At 35.4% G+C, this 22601-nt stretch overlaps 1 protein-coding gene across 1 annotated transcript; it reads left to right on the top strand.

The window, feature by feature from the left end:
- Positions 1 to 10420: 10420 nt before the first annotated feature.
- LOC134753834 (uncharacterized) lies at positions 10421 to 21446 on the top strand. The gene is made up of 3 exons (XM_063689775.1): positions 10421 to 10459; positions 19847 to 20030; positions 20558 to 21446. The coding sequence occupies exons 2-3, from the start codon at positions 19855 to 19857 to the stop codon at positions 21429 to 21431; spliced, it is 1050 nt and encodes a 349-aa protein (XP_063545845.1). The 5' UTR covers positions 10421 to 10459; positions 19847 to 19854; the 3' UTR covers positions 21432 to 21446.
- The last annotated feature ends 1155 nt before the right edge of the window (positions 21447 to 22601 follow it).

Genomic DNA, 22601 nt, shown 5'->3' with positions numbered 1-22601 from the left:
TCACCTTAAGGGATGAATTTTCAAAAACGCTGAAATTAGTTTACTTCTCTCTTAATGAAATACCTTTTTACGAAGTTTTTAATTCCTAGCTTTAAATAAGATTTGAACCCTACAAACCCCTTTTTACCCTTTTAAGGGATGAATTTTTAAAAACTGGAATTCAGTTTGCTTGTATTCTAATAATATACAAAGATTCAAGTCCCGCACTCACAAAAAAATTCGATCTCCATACGAACTTTTAACCCCTTTTTCACCACCTTGGGGATGAATTTAAAAAACTCTGAAAGTCGTTTTCTTGCTTTTTAATATAATACCTTTTTGCTAAGTTTCAAGTTCCTAGCTTAAAGTAAAATTTGCACCCCAAGACAAACTTTTATCCCCTTTTCAACCCCCTTAGGGGTTTAATTTCCGAAAACGTCGAAATTACTTTTTTGTAATAGTCTATCTATGCGTTTCTAAGAACATTCAAAGCATTTGTACTGGATTCAAACTTTCAACCCTCTTTTAACCCCGTTTGGGGATGAATTTTCATAAAAACTGAAATTAGTATTCAATAATATATCTTTTTGCGAAGTTTCAAATTGCTAGCTTAAAATAAATCTTGAACCCCATACAAACTTTCATCTCCTTCCTTAGGGGTGAAATTTCTCTAATTTTTATAGCCTATAACCTGGTTGTGGATTTTTTCGATAGATTAGTAAAATTTGCATCAAAATCCGTTCAGCCCTTATCATGTGGTGCGCGGTCAATTAAACAAACAGATAAATAGACAAAAATTCCAAAAAACTATTGGAACGAGTTCTGTTATCGATTCTAAGTATCCCCAGCCAATTTTTTTTTCGAATATCTTCCATGTACAGACTTTCGACCCTCTTCCGCTTTATTGTAGAAGATCAATTATTTATTGTTTCGATATGGAATGGAACTTTATTCAAAACGTAAAACTTGAATGACATTATAATATGTCGGTTAGAAAACATTTATTTATTTATTTCAAATGAAGTTTTCTCAAACATACGTATATTATAGTATAATATATATATATATATATATATATTTTTTTTTTTTTCAATTTATTTAGGAAACAAACAGTCACATACAGATAAGTTTAAACTTGCAGATATACAATAAGACCTATAGTTCCATTAATTATAACATACTGATATTGATAACAAGTAGAAACAGGGCTTGTTCGGCACTGCCTATAAATAGGAAGATACACAGAAGTAACAATTGGATACACAACTAATAAAGTACCTAAGTATCAAACATGCTTACAAACATACATACGTTACATAAGACTATAGAACAATTACAATTACGAGACTGCTATGGAAAAAGTAAGCTCCGCAGACCACTACTATATTTACCGAAAGACAATGAGAAGATATCTAGATTTATGAAATTAACATTGTAATCATGACAGGCTCGTCTAAAAAAAGTATTTTTGGCGAAATTAGATCTACAAAAATCGATATGGAATGTTTGGGGGTGGCGCGTGGGAATACGAGGCAATTTAAAGACAATTTTTTCAAGAAGAGTGGAAGAATCAGTAAGGCCATTTAAGAGTTTATACAGAAACATTTGGTCTATATAAACACGTCGTGTATCTAGTGGCCCTAGACTACGACGGTGTGTGCTATTCTCTGACATATTCAGACCGTGGCGGAAATTGAGCGACTTTAACAGCTTTTTTTGGATTCTTTCAATTCTTTTTATGTGAACGGTATATTGAGGGGTCCAGACGACGCTACCGAACTCTAAAATGCTGCGAACGTAAGAGGAGTATAATACTTTTAGGGTGTTTGGATCTTTAAATGGTTGAGATAGTCTAAGTATCAGGCCCAATTTCTTGTAGGCCCTCTCGGAGATGTGGTCTATGTGTGAAATGAAGTTAAGCTTAGAATCCAAAATAATACCAAGATCTCGGACCTTGGTGATTCTATTTATGATCTTTCCTGAAAAACTATAATTGAAAAGAAGGGGACTTTGTTTATGAGTGAAAGTAATACAGTTGCATTTATCAGGGTTCAGAAGCAATTGGTTATAACCGCAATATGCGGCAAAGCTATCAAGATCGCGTTGCATGTCCAGGCAGTCGTTCTTTGTTTTTATGATTTTGAAAATTTTTGTATCGTCTGCTAAACTAGAGGTCTTGAACTAGAAAACGATGAACCCATGTCGTTTACGTATATGATAAATAAAAGCGGTCCTAAATGAGAGCCTTGAGGGACCCCTGAATCAATGGTTAAGTATCTGGAAGTATAGCCTCTTAGTGATACTGCCTGGCATCGGTTCTGGATGTAGGATTCAATCCACCTGTAGAGGTCTCCGTGTATACCGAGTTCGTATAATTTGTGTAATAACATAGTGTGATTAATTTTATCAAAAGCTTTTGAGAAATCGGTATACACGGCGTCAACCTGATGACCGTTGCCAATAGCGTTCAAAATATATGGATATTATCATTACATTCATTGTAATAGACCGCAAAATACCGTGTTGCGCTCGCTAATGCGCGTCGCAACCAAATCAGCGCTCTGGAGTTATTTATTGGCCACAATAACTCCGATATTATAGCACTTTGCTTGTGCATAAGCGAACATAGTGCAAGGAAGGCACGGAGCGACGAGCGACACAGCCGCCTCGTCTCAAAGCTGGCACACGACTGCCGGCCACCCCTTTTTTAGGCTGCATACGCATGAAATGTGGAAAAACGTTCGATTTCTTAAGAAAATATTTTTTGATTAACAAAAGCTATGTTGCATTCGTAGAACCTGTTAAAACATTTTTGTTAGTTTAAAAATAATTTTAATAGATTAAGCCGTTTAGTAGTTATAAGCAAAGTTAGCCGCAAAACGGCCTGTCGCGTTATTTTTTTTTTCGGTGAAACTACAAATTTCAGGAAAAAAGTCAAATGTTACAATTGTTGTGCATAGAGTGAAGATGCATATATTTTTTTTTCATAGTTTTTTGTTGACTCATTTAGAAGTTATAAGCTCTAAAAAGTAACAGTTTTTGGCCAAAAACTGCGCGAAGCGCCTTAATTACAAGCGATGTCACACCATAAACCCACCAACTAAAAAAACTCAGTGAAATAATAGTTACATTTTATTGGTTGACCACCCTAGAACGCCGTAGATAATAGTGGAAGCATTTATGCGATAAAGCGCGTCGACTGCAGGCAGCGAGCAGGCGGAGGCGGCGCGCGGCACGGCGACATGGGTGGTCCAAGTGTTTTTTCGCTGCAAATTATACTAACACCAACGCGAAGGACAACGTGGCCGAAATTGTTATTAAAACCTGTTTAAAGTTAAATTTAATGTATGTTGTCCCTTCGCCGCTAAGATTATAATGATATTTTTTTAAATTAGTAAATAGATATTCTCACATTAGTAAACGCAGGAACTAGCGAGTAGCGACATTGCCAATAGGGTAGGGTAGGAAACAGTGGCTCAGCTCGAACAGCGGCTCAGTCACCCCAATATCGCCTCTATCTTGTTGGAATTAGGTACTTATAAATTATCACAATTTATGGTTCTGGGGTCCGCTTTAAATTATAAGAGCTTGTAACTTGTGATACAAGCAGAGTTTTCTTTCAATAAATGGAGTTAAAAAGAGACTTTTACTAGTATTAATGTGACAAGCTTTTATGAAATGGACCCCTTGGCTTACCTTGCCTTTAACTTTCATATTTCTAGGACTGCGTAATCATAATGCGAACTTGCGTGTTAATAAAGATTAACGCCGGCAAGACTAGCACGACACCTTTATCGTAGAGTTCGTACTGTTCGTAGACATAAGGCATTTTTTTTAAAGGTAGCGGAATGCAGTACCATTTAACTACTTCGCCAGGAAACGGAATACAAAAACTACTGTAAACATTCTTTTAAAGTTAGGAAAATGACTAGGACTTGAGATGATTTAGCTTAAGCAACCTAATAGTTAGTAGGGTTTTTCAAGCAAACCCTGCCACCATCAAAAACACCGCTCGTACTATTGTGTTCACCACAACACACCGCTATAAGACAGCATGTTTCGCCCAAACTATTTACCTAAATATTGCTATGATAGGATTGATAGGTACTTAATACGTGTAGATATAAATGCAAGTTAAAAGTAAATACGATTTCATAGGAAGGTCATATAATTTTATTCGGTACCATAAAGGTTCTTGGACATGATCGCATAATGTAGATATTTAGCGTGCCCAACCGGTATCAAACGCATGTTTTATTGCGAGTTATTTCAAACCTTTCCATATATAAACATGGTTGTAAAGTTGCCTTTATCTTTAGATAACGGCTGGCATGACGACACTTGGCCGTACGGCTCTAATCAGATACGAGTACCTACGACTAGAACCACAAGGATATGTGAATACGCACACGAAATACATGCTTGCTTCTTTGAAATATTTATAAGGCCTAACATTTTGGGTATCTTAGTACGAAATATCAATTAATTTTAGCTACACTTCACTTGTTAGCATAACATTATTTAAGGTACGTACGAGTAAGTGAATCGTAATTTGAATCGAACTCTTTATCTACACTATTGCTAATATCTAATGTTAGTTATGATGTGAGACAGGGTACGCGCGGGCACGGGGAATTTCGCAAAGTTTGCCACGACTGCACTGACGGCAGACCAATTTATCATTGACCTACGATTAACATGAGTATTTGTGTCAACTTTAAGGATCAAATTATAATAGGACGAAGTTAAAGGACTAATGGAAACCGATTTGAAAATAGGAGCAAAGGGTCGTGGCGCTAAGCCATGCGCTGTGTCCACATCACGATAACCTTTTTAATTGAATCGGAGGTCGACTTGCTGCTTGCTGTGATCAGAATGTGTCTTAAATTATTTAAAAAAACTGTAAATGTTTCTTATTTTTTGTTTTTCTGTAAGTATATTATAAAAGGCACGTACTTAACCGGTCAACTAATTAATCGGATTTCGGTAGCGTAAAAAAATTGAAATAGGTACTAAAATTAATACTTTAGCAACTAAAGCGGAGCATCAAATTATTCTAATATAAGTAGTATTTTAATGCCATTACAGCTTTTGTTTATTTAAAGGCAAGTACCAATTATTTATTTGGCAACTGAATTAGTATATTGGAGACTATTTGTGAAGCACATTTTAAGAGGCCGTAGTCGATCTTGGAGCAAAAATTTAAAATTGATAGATTTAGTCGTTGAAATTATACACGTTTTGTTATGTATTATATAAATAACAAGTATTGGTTTCTATTAGTACGTGTTCTCATCTTGCCTTTTAATAATGAGGTCGCGAGCGTGCGCCACCGGTAACATATGAAAAGAAAGGGCAGTTTTTAAAAATTCATCATAAATTTATGGTGGTAAATTATACAAATTGATGAATAAGAATAGTTTCAGCAAATGTTGTAGATTGTTTAAGTATCAAAATTACGTTGAAATTAAGTCGATTTTCAGAGAAATTGTCATTTGTTTTGAAGTAATTTCTGGAGAAAATTGATTTCGTCTAACTTTCATTTACACTACTTCAAAGTCATAATAATAAAAATGTAGGCTGATAAACGTCAAATACAGGATATGTGTAATACAAAATTACCATGTTTAGCCGTCCAAACTTTACGAAATTTACAAATAAGAGCGACAAAATCAGTGCTTTACGCGCGTTTACCTAAACGTCCATCAGAAAAGCAAACATTACTAATTTAGTCAGTCTGTTTTCAAAAAAATTGATCTGATAAAAGTTAAGGTAAGAAGACGTGCTAATAGAAACCAGTACTTGTTATTTCAATTAGGTAACAAAAGGTGTACAATTGAACGTAGTTACGCGAAAACGTTCCAACCCACAACGACCCCATTTTGAGATAAACGCAATTTTGTGTTTTAGTGGTACACTTTTTCCCTGTAATTATTTCAGGCAAATACTATTGGTTTTACTGTGGAATGCCAAACTGGTTATTGAATGATATGCATATTTTTTTTTAAATACATAATACAAGGGGCATATAAATAGGTAAAACGAGTTTGAAACGTTTTTGCTAAATTTAATATTGTATGAACCTTGTTAAATAGCAATTATGCAAAAACGTTCCAAAACGAATTTAAGTGTATTATTTTAAAAATATATCTAAAATAAATTTAATATGTAAAATAATAAATAACAATGAGGAACATACAAAAACAACAAAAAAAAATTGAAAATGTATTACAAAAAAAAAATAGGACGTGATCTTTTGAGCTTAGAACCTATGCCAAAAATTAGCTGATATGGTTCCAAAAGTTATCAAAAACTTATATTAAACATTCAATCATCATCGTATTCTATGATCTCGAAGTCCGGAACTCCACCAAACCCATCAACATCATCAGTAGCTTCTTCATAACATCAATATTATTAAAACCTGTAAAAAAGTTTAACCTCTTCAAGTTTACAAAATGACAAAGACTGATTTTTTTAGTTCCACTAAACTGGAAAAGAAGATTATCAATAGGAAGAAGTTTACAGACTCATCTAAAGTTAGTTGGCTACATACAAAAGAAATTAAGTTGGATAAAGATAAAATGTTTTCTATTTTTATGCGGTCTACGATGGAAGACGATTTCATACATAAATACATACATACATATAATCACGCCTATTTCCCGGAGGGGTAGGCAGAGACCACGGATTTCCACTTGCTACGATCCTGACATACCTCTTTCGCTTCCTTCACTTTCATAACATTCCTCATACACGCTCGCCGGTTTAGGGTGCTCTTGACCTGGCCTTTCTTCAGGATTTTCCCGATCTGATCAGAGAAAGTCCGCCGTTTCTACCTCTCCCTTATACACTCTCTTTGTTAGCCTTCTTTCACTCATTCTTTCCACGTGTCCAAACACTCCAAACCATCTCAACATACCTTTCTCAATTTTTGTCACTACATCTTCGTTCAGTCCACACTTTTCCCTTATCACACTGTTCCTAATTCTATCTTGTAATCTCACACCACACACACTTCTCAACGCTCTCATTTCCACTGCATTCACTTGGCTCTGATGCCTCTTCTGCCATACCCAACTTTCGCTACCATACATAAGTGTAGGCACCAGCACCCCTCTATGCACAGCCAACCGTGCCTTTTGCGACACCTTAGTTGTCGACCAATGAGTTGAAAATAGATAAAAGAATAAAGCGAGAACTGCAATACATAAAAGAATCTGATTTTTGTTTATTGTGGCCTAATGGCAAACCGATTGCTCCAGCGAAATTAGTGGACTTACAATCCATGTACCACTACATACCTGAGGATTGCCTTCAATTTTATAGAACGCTTCAAAGTTCTGAAGAAGCTACTGATGATGTTGATGGCTTTGGTGGAGTTCCGGACTTCGAGATCATAGAATACGATGATGATTGAATGTTTAATATAAGTTTTTGATAACTTTTGGAACCATATCAGCAAATTTTTGGCATAGGTTCTAAGCTCAAAAGATCACATCCTATTTTTTTGTAATACATTTTCATTTTTTTTTGTTGTTTTTGTATGTTCCTCATTGTTATTTATTATTTTACATATTAAATTGATTTTAGATATATATTTATAAAATAATACACTTAAATTCGTTTTGGAACGTTTATGCATAATTGCTTTAACAAGGTTCATACAAAATTAAATTTAGCAAAAACGTTTTTAAACTCGTTTTACCTATTTATATGCCCCTTGTATTATGTATTTACAAAAAATATGCATATCATCCCATAACCAGTTTGGCATTCCACAGTAAAACCAATAGTATTTGCCTGAAATAATTACAGGGAAAAAGTGTACCGCTAAAACACAAAATTGCGTTTATCTCAAAATGGGGTCGCTGTGGGTTGGAACGTTTTCGCGTAACTACGTCCAATTTCACCGACTAAATCTATCAATTTTATATTTTTGCGACTAAAATCGACACCGGCCTCTTAACAAGAAAACGACTATCTATTAATTTAAAAATTAAGTTCTTTTAAAATATTTAGATAGCAAATTAAGGTAAACGCACACTTAAAATTTGTATGTGGACCATCATTACTTGAGCTGTAATTTTTATATAAAAACCGGCCAAGTGCGAGTCGTACTCACGTTCCAAGGGTTCCGCACATTACACAAATTAAACAATGTATTTTTTATGTGAAACGTGAGTGAAATGTCTTTAAAAAACCCGTAGGGGTCGGATCAAAAGCTAACTAATTAAGTCCGACTCACGCTTGACTGCACATTTCTAATAGGTTTTCCTGTAATCTATAGGTAAAGATCTATTTAGTGTATTTTTTTCAAAATTTTAGACCCGGTAGTTTCGGAGATAAAGGGGGGAAATGGTCATTTTTTGCCTATTTTCTTGAATAACTCCTAAGCAGTTAATCCTAAAATTATTTAAAAAATATATTTGAGATCCTCACTATAAGCTCTTTCATTTGATATATAACATAATATGGTTTGAAAAACTATTTTTTTTAAATATTCTCATTTACAAGAATCGACGGAAGAAAGGAAGGAAGGAAGGAGGAAGGAAGGAGGAGGAAGGAAGGAAGGAGGGTTTTGAAGGATCGTAGCAAGTGGCCCCAATGATTAAAATTAATTTGTTTACGTTACATGCCCGTCTTTGGGTCACAAACTTACATATGTGCACGAAATTTCAACTTAATTGGTCCAGTAGTTTCGGAGAAAATAGGCTGTGACAGACGGACAGACAGACAGACGCACGAGTGATCCTATAAGGGTTCCGTTTTTTCCTTTTGAGGTACGGAACCCTAAAAAGGATCCTACAAAAGTTATTGTGGTCGTATTAACATTGAACCTCAGGGTAGAAAACTTGAGGTGTTTGATTATGTCGTGGTTAAGATAATGTTTATGGAATAATAATGGAAGTGTGTACAAACGTCGCTTTTATAATTTTAGTAGGCTACTATTAGGTAGAGTCGAGTTTATAAATATATATACCTATACTTTTTTTACAAAAATGACGATTGATTCCGTCTTTTTCTTACTGTATCAATTAAAGCGGGAAGAATAGTGTAACTCATGCGCGAGATACTGTGTATTTAAGTTTTCTTTTTTTGTAGGTGTAGGGATTTAAAAAATCGGCACCAATTTTTTAATATTTCTACAAAAAAGCTTTAAAATATTTTTCTAATGTCATAAATGTAAACAGCTGTACGTAAAGTTGCACTTTTTGAGTAAGTAATTGTATTAAAAATCGATTTACCTACTTAATGAAATACCTATGCTCAAAATATCAAATTTTAAAAAACCTTATGAAATGATCATTCAAACTATGTATGTATAGTATAACACCCAATAAACGAATTACCTACCTTCCTAAGATAAATTCTTAGGTCTTAGGTAATCTTAATAAAATCTAAGTACCTAATCTTAATGAACTATGGTCTAAATACCCAATTTTGAAAAGTGTAATGGTCGTTATGCCTGAAATTGACCTAATGAACGAATTACCTGAATTTAATATGTCATTTTATATTTATACGCTCGCTTCGCTCTCTCGGTACTTACTTGAGTATTTAAGTCCCAGTTAATTCTTACATGCTCCTCCTGGCCTCGCTCACAATCACACCTAACGATCACGATAAACTAACCTAACCCAGGACTTGATTATAGTATCGTGTGAAACAAATGATGTATTATTACAAAAAATAAATTTAGCTGCTTCCGCAATTTAAATACTACCTGAAACTATGTGCTCAATATGATTATTTAGGTAAACAACTATATGACAACAAATATTAAAAATCATACGCTTTACAATAATAGATGCCAATTTATTATTTAGTCGCCAAACTATCATTTCAAGATCTCAATTATTATTTTTTGTCGCTTGAATTTGATGCCAGTTTTTTTAATAATATGATGCTTATATTTGGAGTTATTATAAATTTTTAGGCTATAATATATTAATGGACAGCCAAATTATATTATTATATGCCCAACGAAAGTTCCTGTTTAATATTTAAGTTGCCCGGTAAAATAGATAAATATTTTATTTTATCATTTTAACATCCAAAATTTGCGTGCTTTAAGGAACTATTTAGTAAGTAAGGTACAAAGTAAAATTCACACAACGAGACTTGCTTCCTCGCAAGAGTCGTCGTGCCTTCTAATTTGTTAAAACTATGACTGTTAATTAGGGTCAGAGGTCAGACTTATTCGTTATTGGTTCACAAAGCAGGTTTTTTATTGGTACATAGAAAAAACTACAGCTACCAGAATTCATGTTAGAAATAGAATCTACGTACCTATATTATATAGTTATTATTTCTTGTGTGTTTTCAGTTAAGGATTAGGTCTCAGATATGTATTATGATTTAGGGCAATTATGAACGAGGCTTAGCTTAACCTGCATCAGAGGTTCTGATTTTAGCGCGACGTAGTCGATCGGCAGGCACCGCGGCGGCGGGCCGCTTCGCTGGCACACTCGCCGAGGTAACTAACATTTTCTTTATTTATACTTAATACACTCGCTCCGCTCTCGATACCCATTTTTTTTACCTTTTAGCAAGCAATGCCTGAAGCACACACTCCGCGCTGTCAACATCATTTCACTGTAGTATGACATTAGAAAATGACGGAGGGAATCTGTTAAAATTGTTACACATTAATTGCACCATTTAGTCGTAGATGGGTCATTTTCTGAACGCGTTTTTTTTGTGTCCGAAATGAAAATCGGAAGGTAGTATCAGATAATACGTAACATATTTTTTTTTCATATAGATGTCACACTTCCACACCGAGGTCAACATTCACTGATCAATTTGTTTTAAGGTACACTTAATAATACTCAAATAACTAATAAATAAGGCTCAAATTACTACTCCCGTGCCCTGTCCGGAATCTGTTTTTGAGTATAATGAAAATTCCTACATCAGCTTTAGGTGTATCGTCCATTAGGTATATCAGCTTTAGGTGAAACGTGCGTTAAGTAAAACGTGCATTAGGTACATATCGTGCATTAGGTGTTTCGTCCATTAGGTTAATTGAGATTAGGTATTATAAACTTAGGTCATTCAATGTTTAGGTAAAAAAAATATGTGAATCAAGCATAGGTGATTCGAGATTAGGTAAATCAATTTTCGGTATTCTGATATGTAACCGGTGAAATTGACCCATTTACCTATTTATTTTCCATTTAAATATTTTGATCATTAGTACCGAGGTAATTTCGTCGGGGTATTCATTATTTAGTTTGTCAAGTATCAAGTAGTTTCATCAACCGATTCTCATCATTTGCAACTAAAGATTATTATTATGATTATTGCAGCTATTGGTAAAACAATATATACCTAAAGCGTAAAACCGACGCAGTCCTAGAATGGCACGGACACAACATTTTCCGTAATTTTCAGTAACAGGGAAAACACTTATCTTTGATTACTTCCTTCAAACTTCAAAACCTATAAATACGTGTACTATTTTATAATTATCTCAAAACAAGCTTAGTAGGTATTCGTCCTTCAGCTGAAATTGTGTGTAATTTGCAAGTAATAATTTGGTCGTGAAATCGAAGGTAAATGGTAGAATAACATGCGTATCGAGCGGGCCGCGCCGACTAGCGACAGGCCGACAAAGGTGCCGACGATGCCGGCGGCAGCGACGAGCGCTCATTGTCCACGACTATCGGTAATTAACTTTACCGTACTGCAGTATTTCTATTTCTACAAAGAAACGTGTTGTTTCCTATTCTATTGTTAGACTTTTGTTTATTTTTCCTTAATTTTAAAACTAGGTAGTTATGGTCTATATTAGGGTTATTAAATGTTTTACTTTCTAGAAATTAAAAAAAAAACCTGGTGCGGTGTCTTTTAGGTTAGGTAGTTAACTTATTTATTTACATTTTGTGTCTGACATTAAAGTATGTACCTCACAGGCGATTAAAGTCTTAAAAATTTCGGATTAGACGGATTAAACCTAAAAGCAAGAAAACGAAACACTTATTATCAAAACCTTCGTATATAAAGTAAGTATTAATTGGCTTTGATTGCATATTTATTTACCAAATTATAATTACTTTTAAGTGTATATTTACCTAGATAAAATATATATTGTAGCAACGAATGGATGCGAATGGATTTTTTTTAAAGTTAACTAAATATTGTCGGGAATGTAGGGATTATTAGCCAAAAGTACCTCCCTATATTCTAAAATCAAGTGCTAAGTGTAAGAAATCTTTAGCCGAAACCTTGCCATGGAACCGTCTATGGTATTATTCAACATGTTCCTTATAAAATTGTCTAGGCAACAATTTTAGAAAGAGAGAGCCATATTTTTTTCATGCTAGAACTAATAGTTCCCACAACGATTACCTTCACCTGAGAGTCGATAGTGACGAGATCACTTTATCGATAATCTTTAATAAAGCTGTAAGTATCGACTTAATATTATCTAGGTTGAATAATTGCTATACATATATACCAACCATACCATAAAACTTCAACCAACAAAAGTAGTTACATATGTAAATAGTAATAGGTAAATAACGCAATAAGGGCAAAGGTGTAAACGAGAGTCAAAACAAAACCCGACGTTGCAAGACAGAGGTTTTTTGAGCGAGTTTATAATTTTGATATGGCTCCGTTTACACGGAATATTATAATTTAAAAAAAATGTGAATATTGGTTCGTCAGTTCGTTTCTTTTTTACATAAAGATCACACACAAACAATACTCAACCAGCAACCATAAATCAAACATCCAAAACGAGCGAAGTGAGTGAGCGGCAAAACTTGGGACGATGCGTGTACCATTCAGTTGAGATGGGTCTTGCTGCGGTCTTGAGGTGGCTGGATTCCAATCTGCTTACTCTTAATGTAGTCAAAAGCTGCCATATTCCCTTCTCAAAAACAGCTACAGCCTCTGCTCCTACCACTTACAATTTTAAGATGCACTCCTGTGGTACTACAAGACTGAACTGCTCCTGCGATGTCATGAAGCGTTGCAGCACCGTAAAGTACCTAGGTTTAATCCTAGATGAAAATCTATCTTTTAAGTGCCATATAACAGCTTTACCAAAGAAAACAAGAAAAGTAATATACTTGGTAAAGAGATTGCGGGACTGTTCACCCCCAGATATATTAAGGGTAGTATACCTAGCGCTGTGTCAGTCTATAATACGATACTGTATAAGCATCTGGGACAGCGCAGCGCTAGCAAGTCGGCAATGATTGAAGTTGAGCGTGCCCAGCGCGCAGTCCTAAAGGTTATGAAGAGGAAACCTTTTCGGTTCCCTACAGGTAAACTGTACAAGGCACAGGGTTTCTAAGAGTCAAGCAATTGTTTATACCTACTGAGTGGGTGATATATCGCCATTGAAGGATCTCATCACGAAATCGGCACATGTACAACGCTCTGCTTCTTACATGCATCCATTTGTCTACAAATACAATGCTGTATGCAAAAGCGGTGACCTAAAAGGGTGCACCTTGCAGGCTTGCACAAAGTTAAAAAGAAGTTAAGGAAATGGTTTGTTTCCCTCTCATACAACGTGTCTCGTCTTAGTGGGTATAAAACACACACACACACACACATTATCATTTTTATTTCATTTTCATGTAATTAATATTTAAATGTTATTGTTTGTTATACTTCCTAATGTATCACTGGGTAAAATGTTTATGTAAAACCCGCTCGGTGGGTCCCAAGATACAGGTATTCAACATTTGTGCAACTTATCATGTATTCTGTTAAGATAATAAACTATTCTTATTCTTATAACACGATCACACTAGTGTTTTAATGCCTAATTATGTACAGCGAGTTACGAGATTGTATATGATATGCACTTTTGCAACTCGCTGTACAGTTGCATACCTACACTGCTTTATCTGTAGGTACACATAAGTATAATAAACTCTCTATGATGTGCCATTGATCACATTGTTTGCAATTGACATTTTAATTCGAATAAAACGTCATTTTTGTTTTTCAGAGATGTCCGAAATTTTAAGTTCATTACAAAATTGATTACCTACATTTTCACAGATAAGAAACTTGTTCTAAGAAAACAGTTTATCCCGATACTGGTCTTCATTTACGGTTTTTGACCGCATCATAGAGCGTCTATGATATATATGTAGATAAAAGCCTTTAATTGATAAATATAAAATAGGTAGGAATTTAAAATATCATATTTTTGACATTTTGTTGCAGCGTTCTACTAAGAAAGGATTTTTAGAAATCCAACCCCTAAGAGGGTGAAAATGGGATGAAAAGTTTTCAACGACTTCTATGCGAACGCTATCGTGGGCAGAAACTAGTTTAGTTCACTGTTATTACACCAATAGGAACACTTCACGATTAACTTATTTTCGTCTCTCTGAAGGTATACATTACGCTAACAAACTAACATATTTTATCGATTATCGACAAACAAGTGCGCCCCAGCCCTAACAAGAATGCACCTTGACAGCACTAAGGGAAATGGTTTTTTTAATCACATCACTGTTCACAATAATATATCATCCCTTTATTTACTCGATGCGTTGTTACATATTCGCGCACCGGGCTTTGTCTACTCTGTGATAGATTTTAGCGCAAAGGGGTCATGAATAGGTGCAGCCGGTGTTCGGGGTCTTTTTATAAATATGCCATCGATAACCGACTTTCAAGAATGTCAAGAATGATATCATTGAATAACTGGTTCATTACGTTATGCTTTCATCGGACGCGAATTGCGATGCAGTATAATTTTCTTACGTGTATGTATAGGTACACTCAGGAATCAGGATCGTTATTGTACTGACTAAAGTGTACTCGTAGCTGTACTCTACTGTACTGTACTGTACATGTAGGAATAGCTATATTCTAGAATTTCCTAACTCGACAACAACTTTGGTAAATTGCCTTTTTAGGGTTCCATACCCAAAGGGTAAAAACGGGGCTCTATTACTAAGACTCTGGTGTCTGTCTGTCTGTCCGTCTGTCACCAGGCTGTAACTCATGAACCGTGATGGCTAGACAGTTGAAATTTTCACAGATGATGTATTTCTGTTGCCGCTATAACAACAAATACTAAAAACAGAATAAAACAAATATTTAAGTGGGGCTCCCATACAACAAACGTGATTCTTTTGCCGTTTTTTGCGTAATGGTACGGAACCCTTAGTGCGCGAGTCCGACTCGCACTTGTCCGGTTTTTTTAAAGTTAAAAGTAATAAATCAGTCAACAACTGAATTATTACTAACAGAATGCGATTTAGCGGATACGATGGGGCGTGGTCAGAAAGGCATTTTATTTCTTTTAAAGCAAAGGGCATGGGGGGGGTCCAGTCCTTTGTCATGGTAATACAAGGAGCATCCGAAGAGCGGGATGCAGTGTGTGCACAGCAATACGGACCGTGTGACCCCCCTTTTGTTGGGTCTGACCTACTGACAGGTGATTCAATGGTCAACTTGTTTGACAGGTCTTCATTTATTGTACGGTTTAGTCAACAAGTGTCAAATTCTATGCGGAACTAAATTTCCATACTTATAGATCGTATAGCATCTCTTCGAAACCTTATGGACCGCTGAACGTTATTTTTAATGCTGTGACCAAAGATAGATATAACTCCGTAATAGATGGATACACTCTAAGGAACAAAACGTGCCTCGAAAATCAAGAAAATTTGATTCTCGATCAGATGGAACCACTACCTTTGGCCTACTCTCGGATAGATGGCGTTGACGGTTTCGTTTGTTATTTAACAATTTTAACGCATATCAGTGAAATAACATGGGTCAAAATCATGTAAAAATAATTAATGCAAATAAAAATAATCATTTATCCATATATAAATACATTTAATGGTATTTTTATACATCTTCATTTTTAGGGTTCCGTACCCAAAAGGGTAAAAACGGGACCCTGTTAAAGATAGAGACCCTGGACCCGGGACCCTGTTAAGATTCCGCTGTCCGTCTATCCGTCTGTCTGTCTGTCACCAGGCTGTATCTCATGAACCGTGACCGTGATAGCTAGACAGTTGAAGTTTTCACAGATTATGTATTTCTGTTGCCGCTATAACAACAAATACTAAAATGTACGGAATTCTCGGTGGGCGAGTCCGACTCGCACTTGGCCGGTTTATTTTATTTTATTTTAGTTTTAATCGTGTGAATTTACTGTGATTACAAAATTTACTATAACTGTACCGCTCTATTATATCCTCTTCCTCTTTGATTGAGACATATATTCTCAATGAAACAGACCAACGCGTGAATGGTGCTGCAATTAGGGTCGGTTGCAGCAACTGTTTGTCATCGTTAAAGAGTTCGCTAAATTTTATTGTATGTAAAGTTTCATAGTAAACTGCCACGGCGTGCTTGGTGACTTTGGTCAGTCTGTCAAGTGCGGATGGTGCAACTGGCACTTAGTCTATTAAACAATAGCCAAATAACTTAGTACATACATTGTCATGTAACAACTGCGTAATTTAAATATGCAGGAAAGGTAGTATAGGTAAGAACATTAATTTTGAAATAGGTACTATTCTATAAAGTCCAGTGCTTTATCATAAAACGAAAAAACCGGCCAAGAGCCATGCTCAGTGTAGGGTTCCGTAGTTAGTGTTTGTTTTTGGGTATTCTGTATGGTTGTAACAAGCAAAAGGCCTTACCTTAGCCGCACTCTTACTACAAAGAAGGGAAGACTTTTTGCAAAGACTCAAAAATGATTTAACCGATCATGTTCGTTATAGTTTTCCTTAAAAGTATTCACTAACCTTTGCTTGCACTATTTTTTTCATATTTTTTTGGACCCATGGTTCAAAAGTTAGAGGGGGTGGAGGGGGGGGACACATTTTTTAGGGGCAATTATTTCCGAAAATAGTATAATTATCAAATATGGTTTATGGCGACCCGTATTCATTTTGAAAGACCGAACCAACGACACCCCACACCATAGGATGAGAGCGAAAAAATGTTTTTGCTCCACTTTACGTGTAATTTTTTTTTTTGGTTTTTCTTTTACCACTGTCGCATTTATTGATTTACATATCCATGCAAAATTTCAACGTTCTAGCACTAACGACCACGGAGCAAAGCCTCGGACAGACAGAAACTATAAGGGTTCCTAGTCGATTACGGAACCCTAAAAACGTATATTAGCTAGTTATTATTATTTTCTCTAAGATTTCTCTTTCTCAGCCTAAGCTGTTAATTAATATTATCTATACGGGCCGGAGCCAAGTAGATGATATGTGACACTTAAGTTAAATTAGTTTTTTCATCTTCTTGCAGGAAGTTCCGTACGATTCTGCAAGTATTAAGTATAGCTGCCTTCTGTAACTGTATATAAGTATTTGGTTTCAGGTCAATGAGTTTCAGACTGCGGTGGAGGTACTTATTATTATTATTGTTCTTTTTTTGACATTTTATTTTATTTTATTTAAAAGTTTATATAAGTCTCGAAATTAAAACTAGGTATAAGTTTAAAATAAGTAGTTTAAAATCCAATATTGCACACCCTAGCAGGGTATCATGTACCTACTTGACAAAATATAAGACCAGAATGTACAAATGAACATGATTACAATGGAATAAATGATATGATATGATATGTATATCGTCGTCATTAAAAAAACTGTTTGCATTGAATCAGTAGGTACAATAAATTGAATTAAATTTAATAACCACGTGAGTATTTTCAAAATAATCTTCATGTACTCGTACCTTTTGTACCTAAGAGTATTCTATATTAGGTACCTTTAATGGGGATAGCATTGTTTTTCCAACTTTGGTGGTAAGCTACTTATATTAAATAAAATACAATTTATTCGTTGGCTAGAAATTCTAAGTTCTTATTGTTCATAACAATTATTTTTCATGCTCACAGCCCAGAGATATCTTTTAAAGAGCGTAATCTATTAATACTTAATACCCACTTATATTGTACAGGCTATTGTGTAAGTTACAAAATCCTTCTTTAAAAGTTGTAAGCGTTTAGAAAAGTCATCTTTGTGAGAGAAGGTACTGGAAATACGATTACGGGCTTAAGACTGAAAGTTACATTTAAAACAAAATGTAGTGATTTAATTATTCCGCGATTATGAATTCTATATTACACCTCACATGGGCATGCATGCTTTCAAAATAATTAATTTGTAAGTATACAAATGTAGCCATAATATATCTTTGGTATGCGTGTGGCTATGTGCGTCAAAACATCTTTCCTGCCATTATTATAAAGTGCAGATTGCAACGTCTGTACCTTGTCAGTTTAGCCATGAGATCCAAGTTAATACATACCCTGGGTAAACTAGGAATCGTGACCTCTAAAATGTACACGGTAAGGTATAGAGTGGCATACCCGTTCCGGGATAATAATAATGCATTTTTTGTCCCTGAGATGTTGTGCGATGCACCGACGCGTCTCTGTGTGTCTCTAGCATTCGTCTAGCAGCTGTGCCTATTATTTTGAAGTTGTGTGCGGGTATTGTATAGCGCGACTATGTGAACTTGATACATTACGGCGTAAAAGATGGAAAATATTCACGCAATAGATGAAGACATAATGTTCGCGTGACGAGGTGATATTCGGAGCTGATTTAAAAACAACGCCTCACGAATGCGAATCAACAACCCGACTCCCGCAAGGGCGGCGTTTGATTGTGTCAACCGTGATAATTAGGGTTTTTTCAATACCTAAAGTACCTTAACCCTCTTATTAGACGTAATGTAAACTAATTCAAATTTAAAGATTTGAATTTAGAGATTTCATGTAAATTGTAATAAATATAGATAACATTGAAAAAAAAAACACCAAATGTTATATTGCATTCAAGAATCATCATAATCTTCCTAGCGTTATCCCGGCTTTTTGCCACGGTTCATGTGAGCGTAGGGTCCGCTTGGCAACTAATCCCAGGAACTATTCAAGAATAAAAATATATATTATTATTATTACTACTTTCGATTTATCTTATAGATATTTTACTTATTACGTAGTCCGTTTTTAGCACAAAATCGAAGGTTTTAAGTAACAAAACTAATAAACTAACTCTTCGCTGTTTAATTCAAATCGGTTCGATTTTGTCGTTGCCCTCTTTCGCGTGTTTGTGTGACAAACACTTAGACATCTAGAAATTTGTAATCCATTGCAAAGACATTTGCAAGCGTAAAACTTTATGAATCTGTAAGATATCAAAACTGTTTGTACTCAGTAGACTTGGTTTTTTGCATCGTTGGCGAAGCTCTTCCCAAGACCATGTGGACCGCTACGTTGCCAGTTTAAATACACCATCCTGCCGGCATTGTAGTTCCTTTATCAATACTTTCTAAAAAAATCCTCCTAATCTGCCGTCCTTTTCTAATTTAACAAAAACGTACGAATGTGAGAAGCATGGTTATTGAGAAACATCTTCAAGTATAATTGTTTTCGAAATGAATAGATTTTAAACAATGCAGTGGACTTAGAATTGTTTCGCAGAGTCGCTTATCGGTACTTTGGACTCGTCGCATTAGTTCAACACTTAATACAATAATAACGTGTACTTTTTAAAACATTTTACTGCTTAGAACATTTAATCTCCTCAAGACAATTAAGCTACTTAGTTAAATATTTAAAATATACCACGTGCCATGATCTTTATCACGACTCGCGGAGCAGTGCCTTGTTAAGCTAAATCCAAAATGATGGAAACAAATCACGACATGCGAATTAATTCAAACTGTCCCGTACCACTGGTTTTCTATGTTATGTTTATAGTTGAAATACATACAACATACGAGTATATGAACTATTACATACGCTATTACATATGAACAGTTTTACGACGCATGTAGGCTTAATAATTAAGAGTAGGCTTATAAATATATAAAATAATAATTTCGGTTGCAGTGGCCGCTATGAATTGCGCTAAGCTTCGTCTCCATGAGAGACTAAAGCCTAATAGGGCTCGCCCAGGAACAGGAAGAGTCGCAGCCTCGGGGCCCGCGCTCGGCCGGCCGCGACGGTTCTGCCAGAAACGCCTGGTCAACCCCGCGCACGACGAGGACCCGCGCTGGACAGACCTGTTCGATAGGTAGCATAGCATCGAGTCATGCCTTTACTTACATCATGTGCAGTGCAAAGTAGGTAACTTCAAGCGTGGCGGGTTTTCAATAGACAACCGAGGAGTTTTCAAATTAATTAATAATATCTGGGAGGGTGCCCTATTGATTTTCCGACAGAAAATACGGCGATTTTTGTTTCGCCGACAACGATTCCCCGACTACGGTTACTAGACGGGTTTATTGGCCGAGCGATTGGCAGAATCTCAGTACGCATAATAGTCGTTTGCAAGAGTGTTCCATAAGCAGAGCATTGATACGCATATTTACTATTCGTAGAATAATCATTTAAAGACTGTCACAATTACCCGAAACCATTGGTTAAAAATTTCTCGGAGAATCATTGGGTATATATTAGGTAGATATATACAAGAATTGCGAGTTTAAAGGTATAAGATATTATGAATATCCACCACTGCAACGTCCGCTACGGACGAATATGAGACCTGTCGACCTCAGTCAGCTATCTGCTTTGTGTAATTTAATGTCGTTGTTACAGATTCTATTGCAATCCAAGTACCGATGCTGCTGAAAGTACTATCGGCAACATACACACGCAACTGGATGAAGATTTATTTCTCTCCGTTCAAAACATTAAATTTGATGGCGATATTAATGAAACAAAACGAACAAAAACTTGTTTTAAATATAAAGCAATTAAAGATGGACAAAAGCATCGAATGTTTGTAAAACAGGTTGTCGAAGAAAAAGAAGAGTACATCGAAGACTGTTCGTCGTTGCTCACTTGCTATTACTTCGATGACTACATCAAATACATACTTAATCCTGAACAAAATGCACCTTCCTCTGATAAGTCTAGCATTTTATATTGCGCGCATAATAATTTCACGCAAAATAAATTACTACAATTTAAATCCAACGGGACCGATGTTAAGAAATGCAATCAAATTAATAACAATCTTAAAATTAGTTGTATCGCCAAGGAAATGAAGGAATCAAAAGAAGGGCTGCCTGATCTAGCGCTAGAAGATACAAAGGTGGAATATTACAAGTCAGGGAAGCGCAAGTGTCTCACGCTATCGCGAACTCAAAGCCCGGAGACCGTGCAGGTGATCCGCGTGGACGTTGTGTGCCACCCGCGGGCCGCACCCGGTGACGCGCCCGCACCCGATGGCTCCAAACAAACCCACGTCGACAACGAAGGTGCATTTCACCCTACATCTATAACCAATGTGAAAACAAACCATTTTTCTAATAAATATCTGCTAACAAACACGATAAAAACTCTGGATGCAAATGTTTCAGGGGGAGCTAAAGTGACTCTGCTTTGTAAAACATTTAGGCTGTCGAGCAGGACTAAACCTAAACCCAACAACGAGATATCCTCCATTAAGAATCCTACTCAAAAATAAATCGTACATAAAATCTTCCAGATGTAGGAATGTAATGTGTTAGGTTTTCTACTATTTAGGTATAATATGTTAAAATATAATTTTTCCCAGATGTAACGATGGAGAACTTATTTTTTTGATAAGGTTGAATAATCTTTGAAGTTATATATTATTTCTAGATCTTCAATCATCCATTACAGTAATAATAATAAATAAACATACAAATTTAAATAAGCTGCAGTTAACACATACAAATGCATTAAACCGCTTATCATACTGCCCTCACTTTTGTTTCACACTCAAATAAATATACTATTTTTATTTTATTTCATTAAGATAATTAAATTTGATGTGACTATAAGATAACAAAAACGCATTAATAACTAAAATAATAGTTTCGGTTTAATCTTCGCAAATAAATAAGAGTATTTGACAAATAAAATCTGTCAGTACCATAACAATGTGAACTCAATGTGAACTGAATTTTTTAATGTAGCCGTACTTACCTGCCGAGAAAAATGTTGGCGAGCGACCCTCTGGCGCCACCCCCACCCCCACCGTAACTAATGGCTCTCAAACTTTTGTTCATTTTACTATTTATTTATTACGATGCCAGGTTTGGGGGATCTAGTACTTCGTAGCTGTGGCTTATTGAAGTAAACTATTACATATTCTAGGAAACCCTAAATCTAATAACGAGTGTCAAATTGAATGTTATCAGTATGGTTACTTTTGAAAAATCGTATAGAATCTCAATCAAGTATGACAATTTATTTTGTAGTTTTATTTAAATACGATGGTGAACGTTCAATTAACATTTACTGGGAGTATATGATAAGTCCTGCTCACGTCGCATGAATCACAATGTATATTAAATTATATAAGCTTGGAATACATAATTGGAGTATACATAATAGTCAATAATCATATACCGGGTGTTTCCTCTAACAGGAGCATTAAATTAAGCTGTAGGCTGTACTCCTCAAACTGACCAACATTTGTTCAGCAACTTTTAAAAATAACTTTTGTTTTGAAGTTTATTCTAAGACGCAATGTATTGCAAAATTTGTTATGTTTAAAGGGTGACAAGTAACGTCAAACACACAGGTGGCAGCGTACATTGAAAATAATATTTAATTAGTATGAAAAAGGTACTTAATCAAAAAATATCATAATTTTAAAAAGTTGCTG

This window comes from Cydia strobilella, chromosome Z, assembly GCF_947568885.1.
Source record: "Cydia strobilella chromosome Z, ilCydStro3.1, whole genome shotgun sequence".
In the NCBI taxonomy this organism is placed as follows: domain Eukaryota; kingdom Metazoa; phylum Arthropoda; class Insecta; order Lepidoptera; family Tortricidae; genus Cydia; species Cydia strobilella.
The sequence above is the reverse complement of the archived record's forward strand: the minus strand, read 5'-3'. Positions and strand labels throughout refer to the sequence as shown.

Excerpts from the sequence above, each read along its gene's own strand:
- LOC134753834 (XM_063689775.1), top strand. The coding sequence starts at position 19,855 with ATGAATTGCGCTAAGCTTCGTCTCCATGAGAGACTAAAGCCTAATAGG. Across the intron at positions 20,031-20,557 it reads TGGACAGACCTGTTCGATAG|ATTCTATTGCAATCCAAGTA; the intron begins GTAGCATAGCAT and ends TCGTTGTTACAG.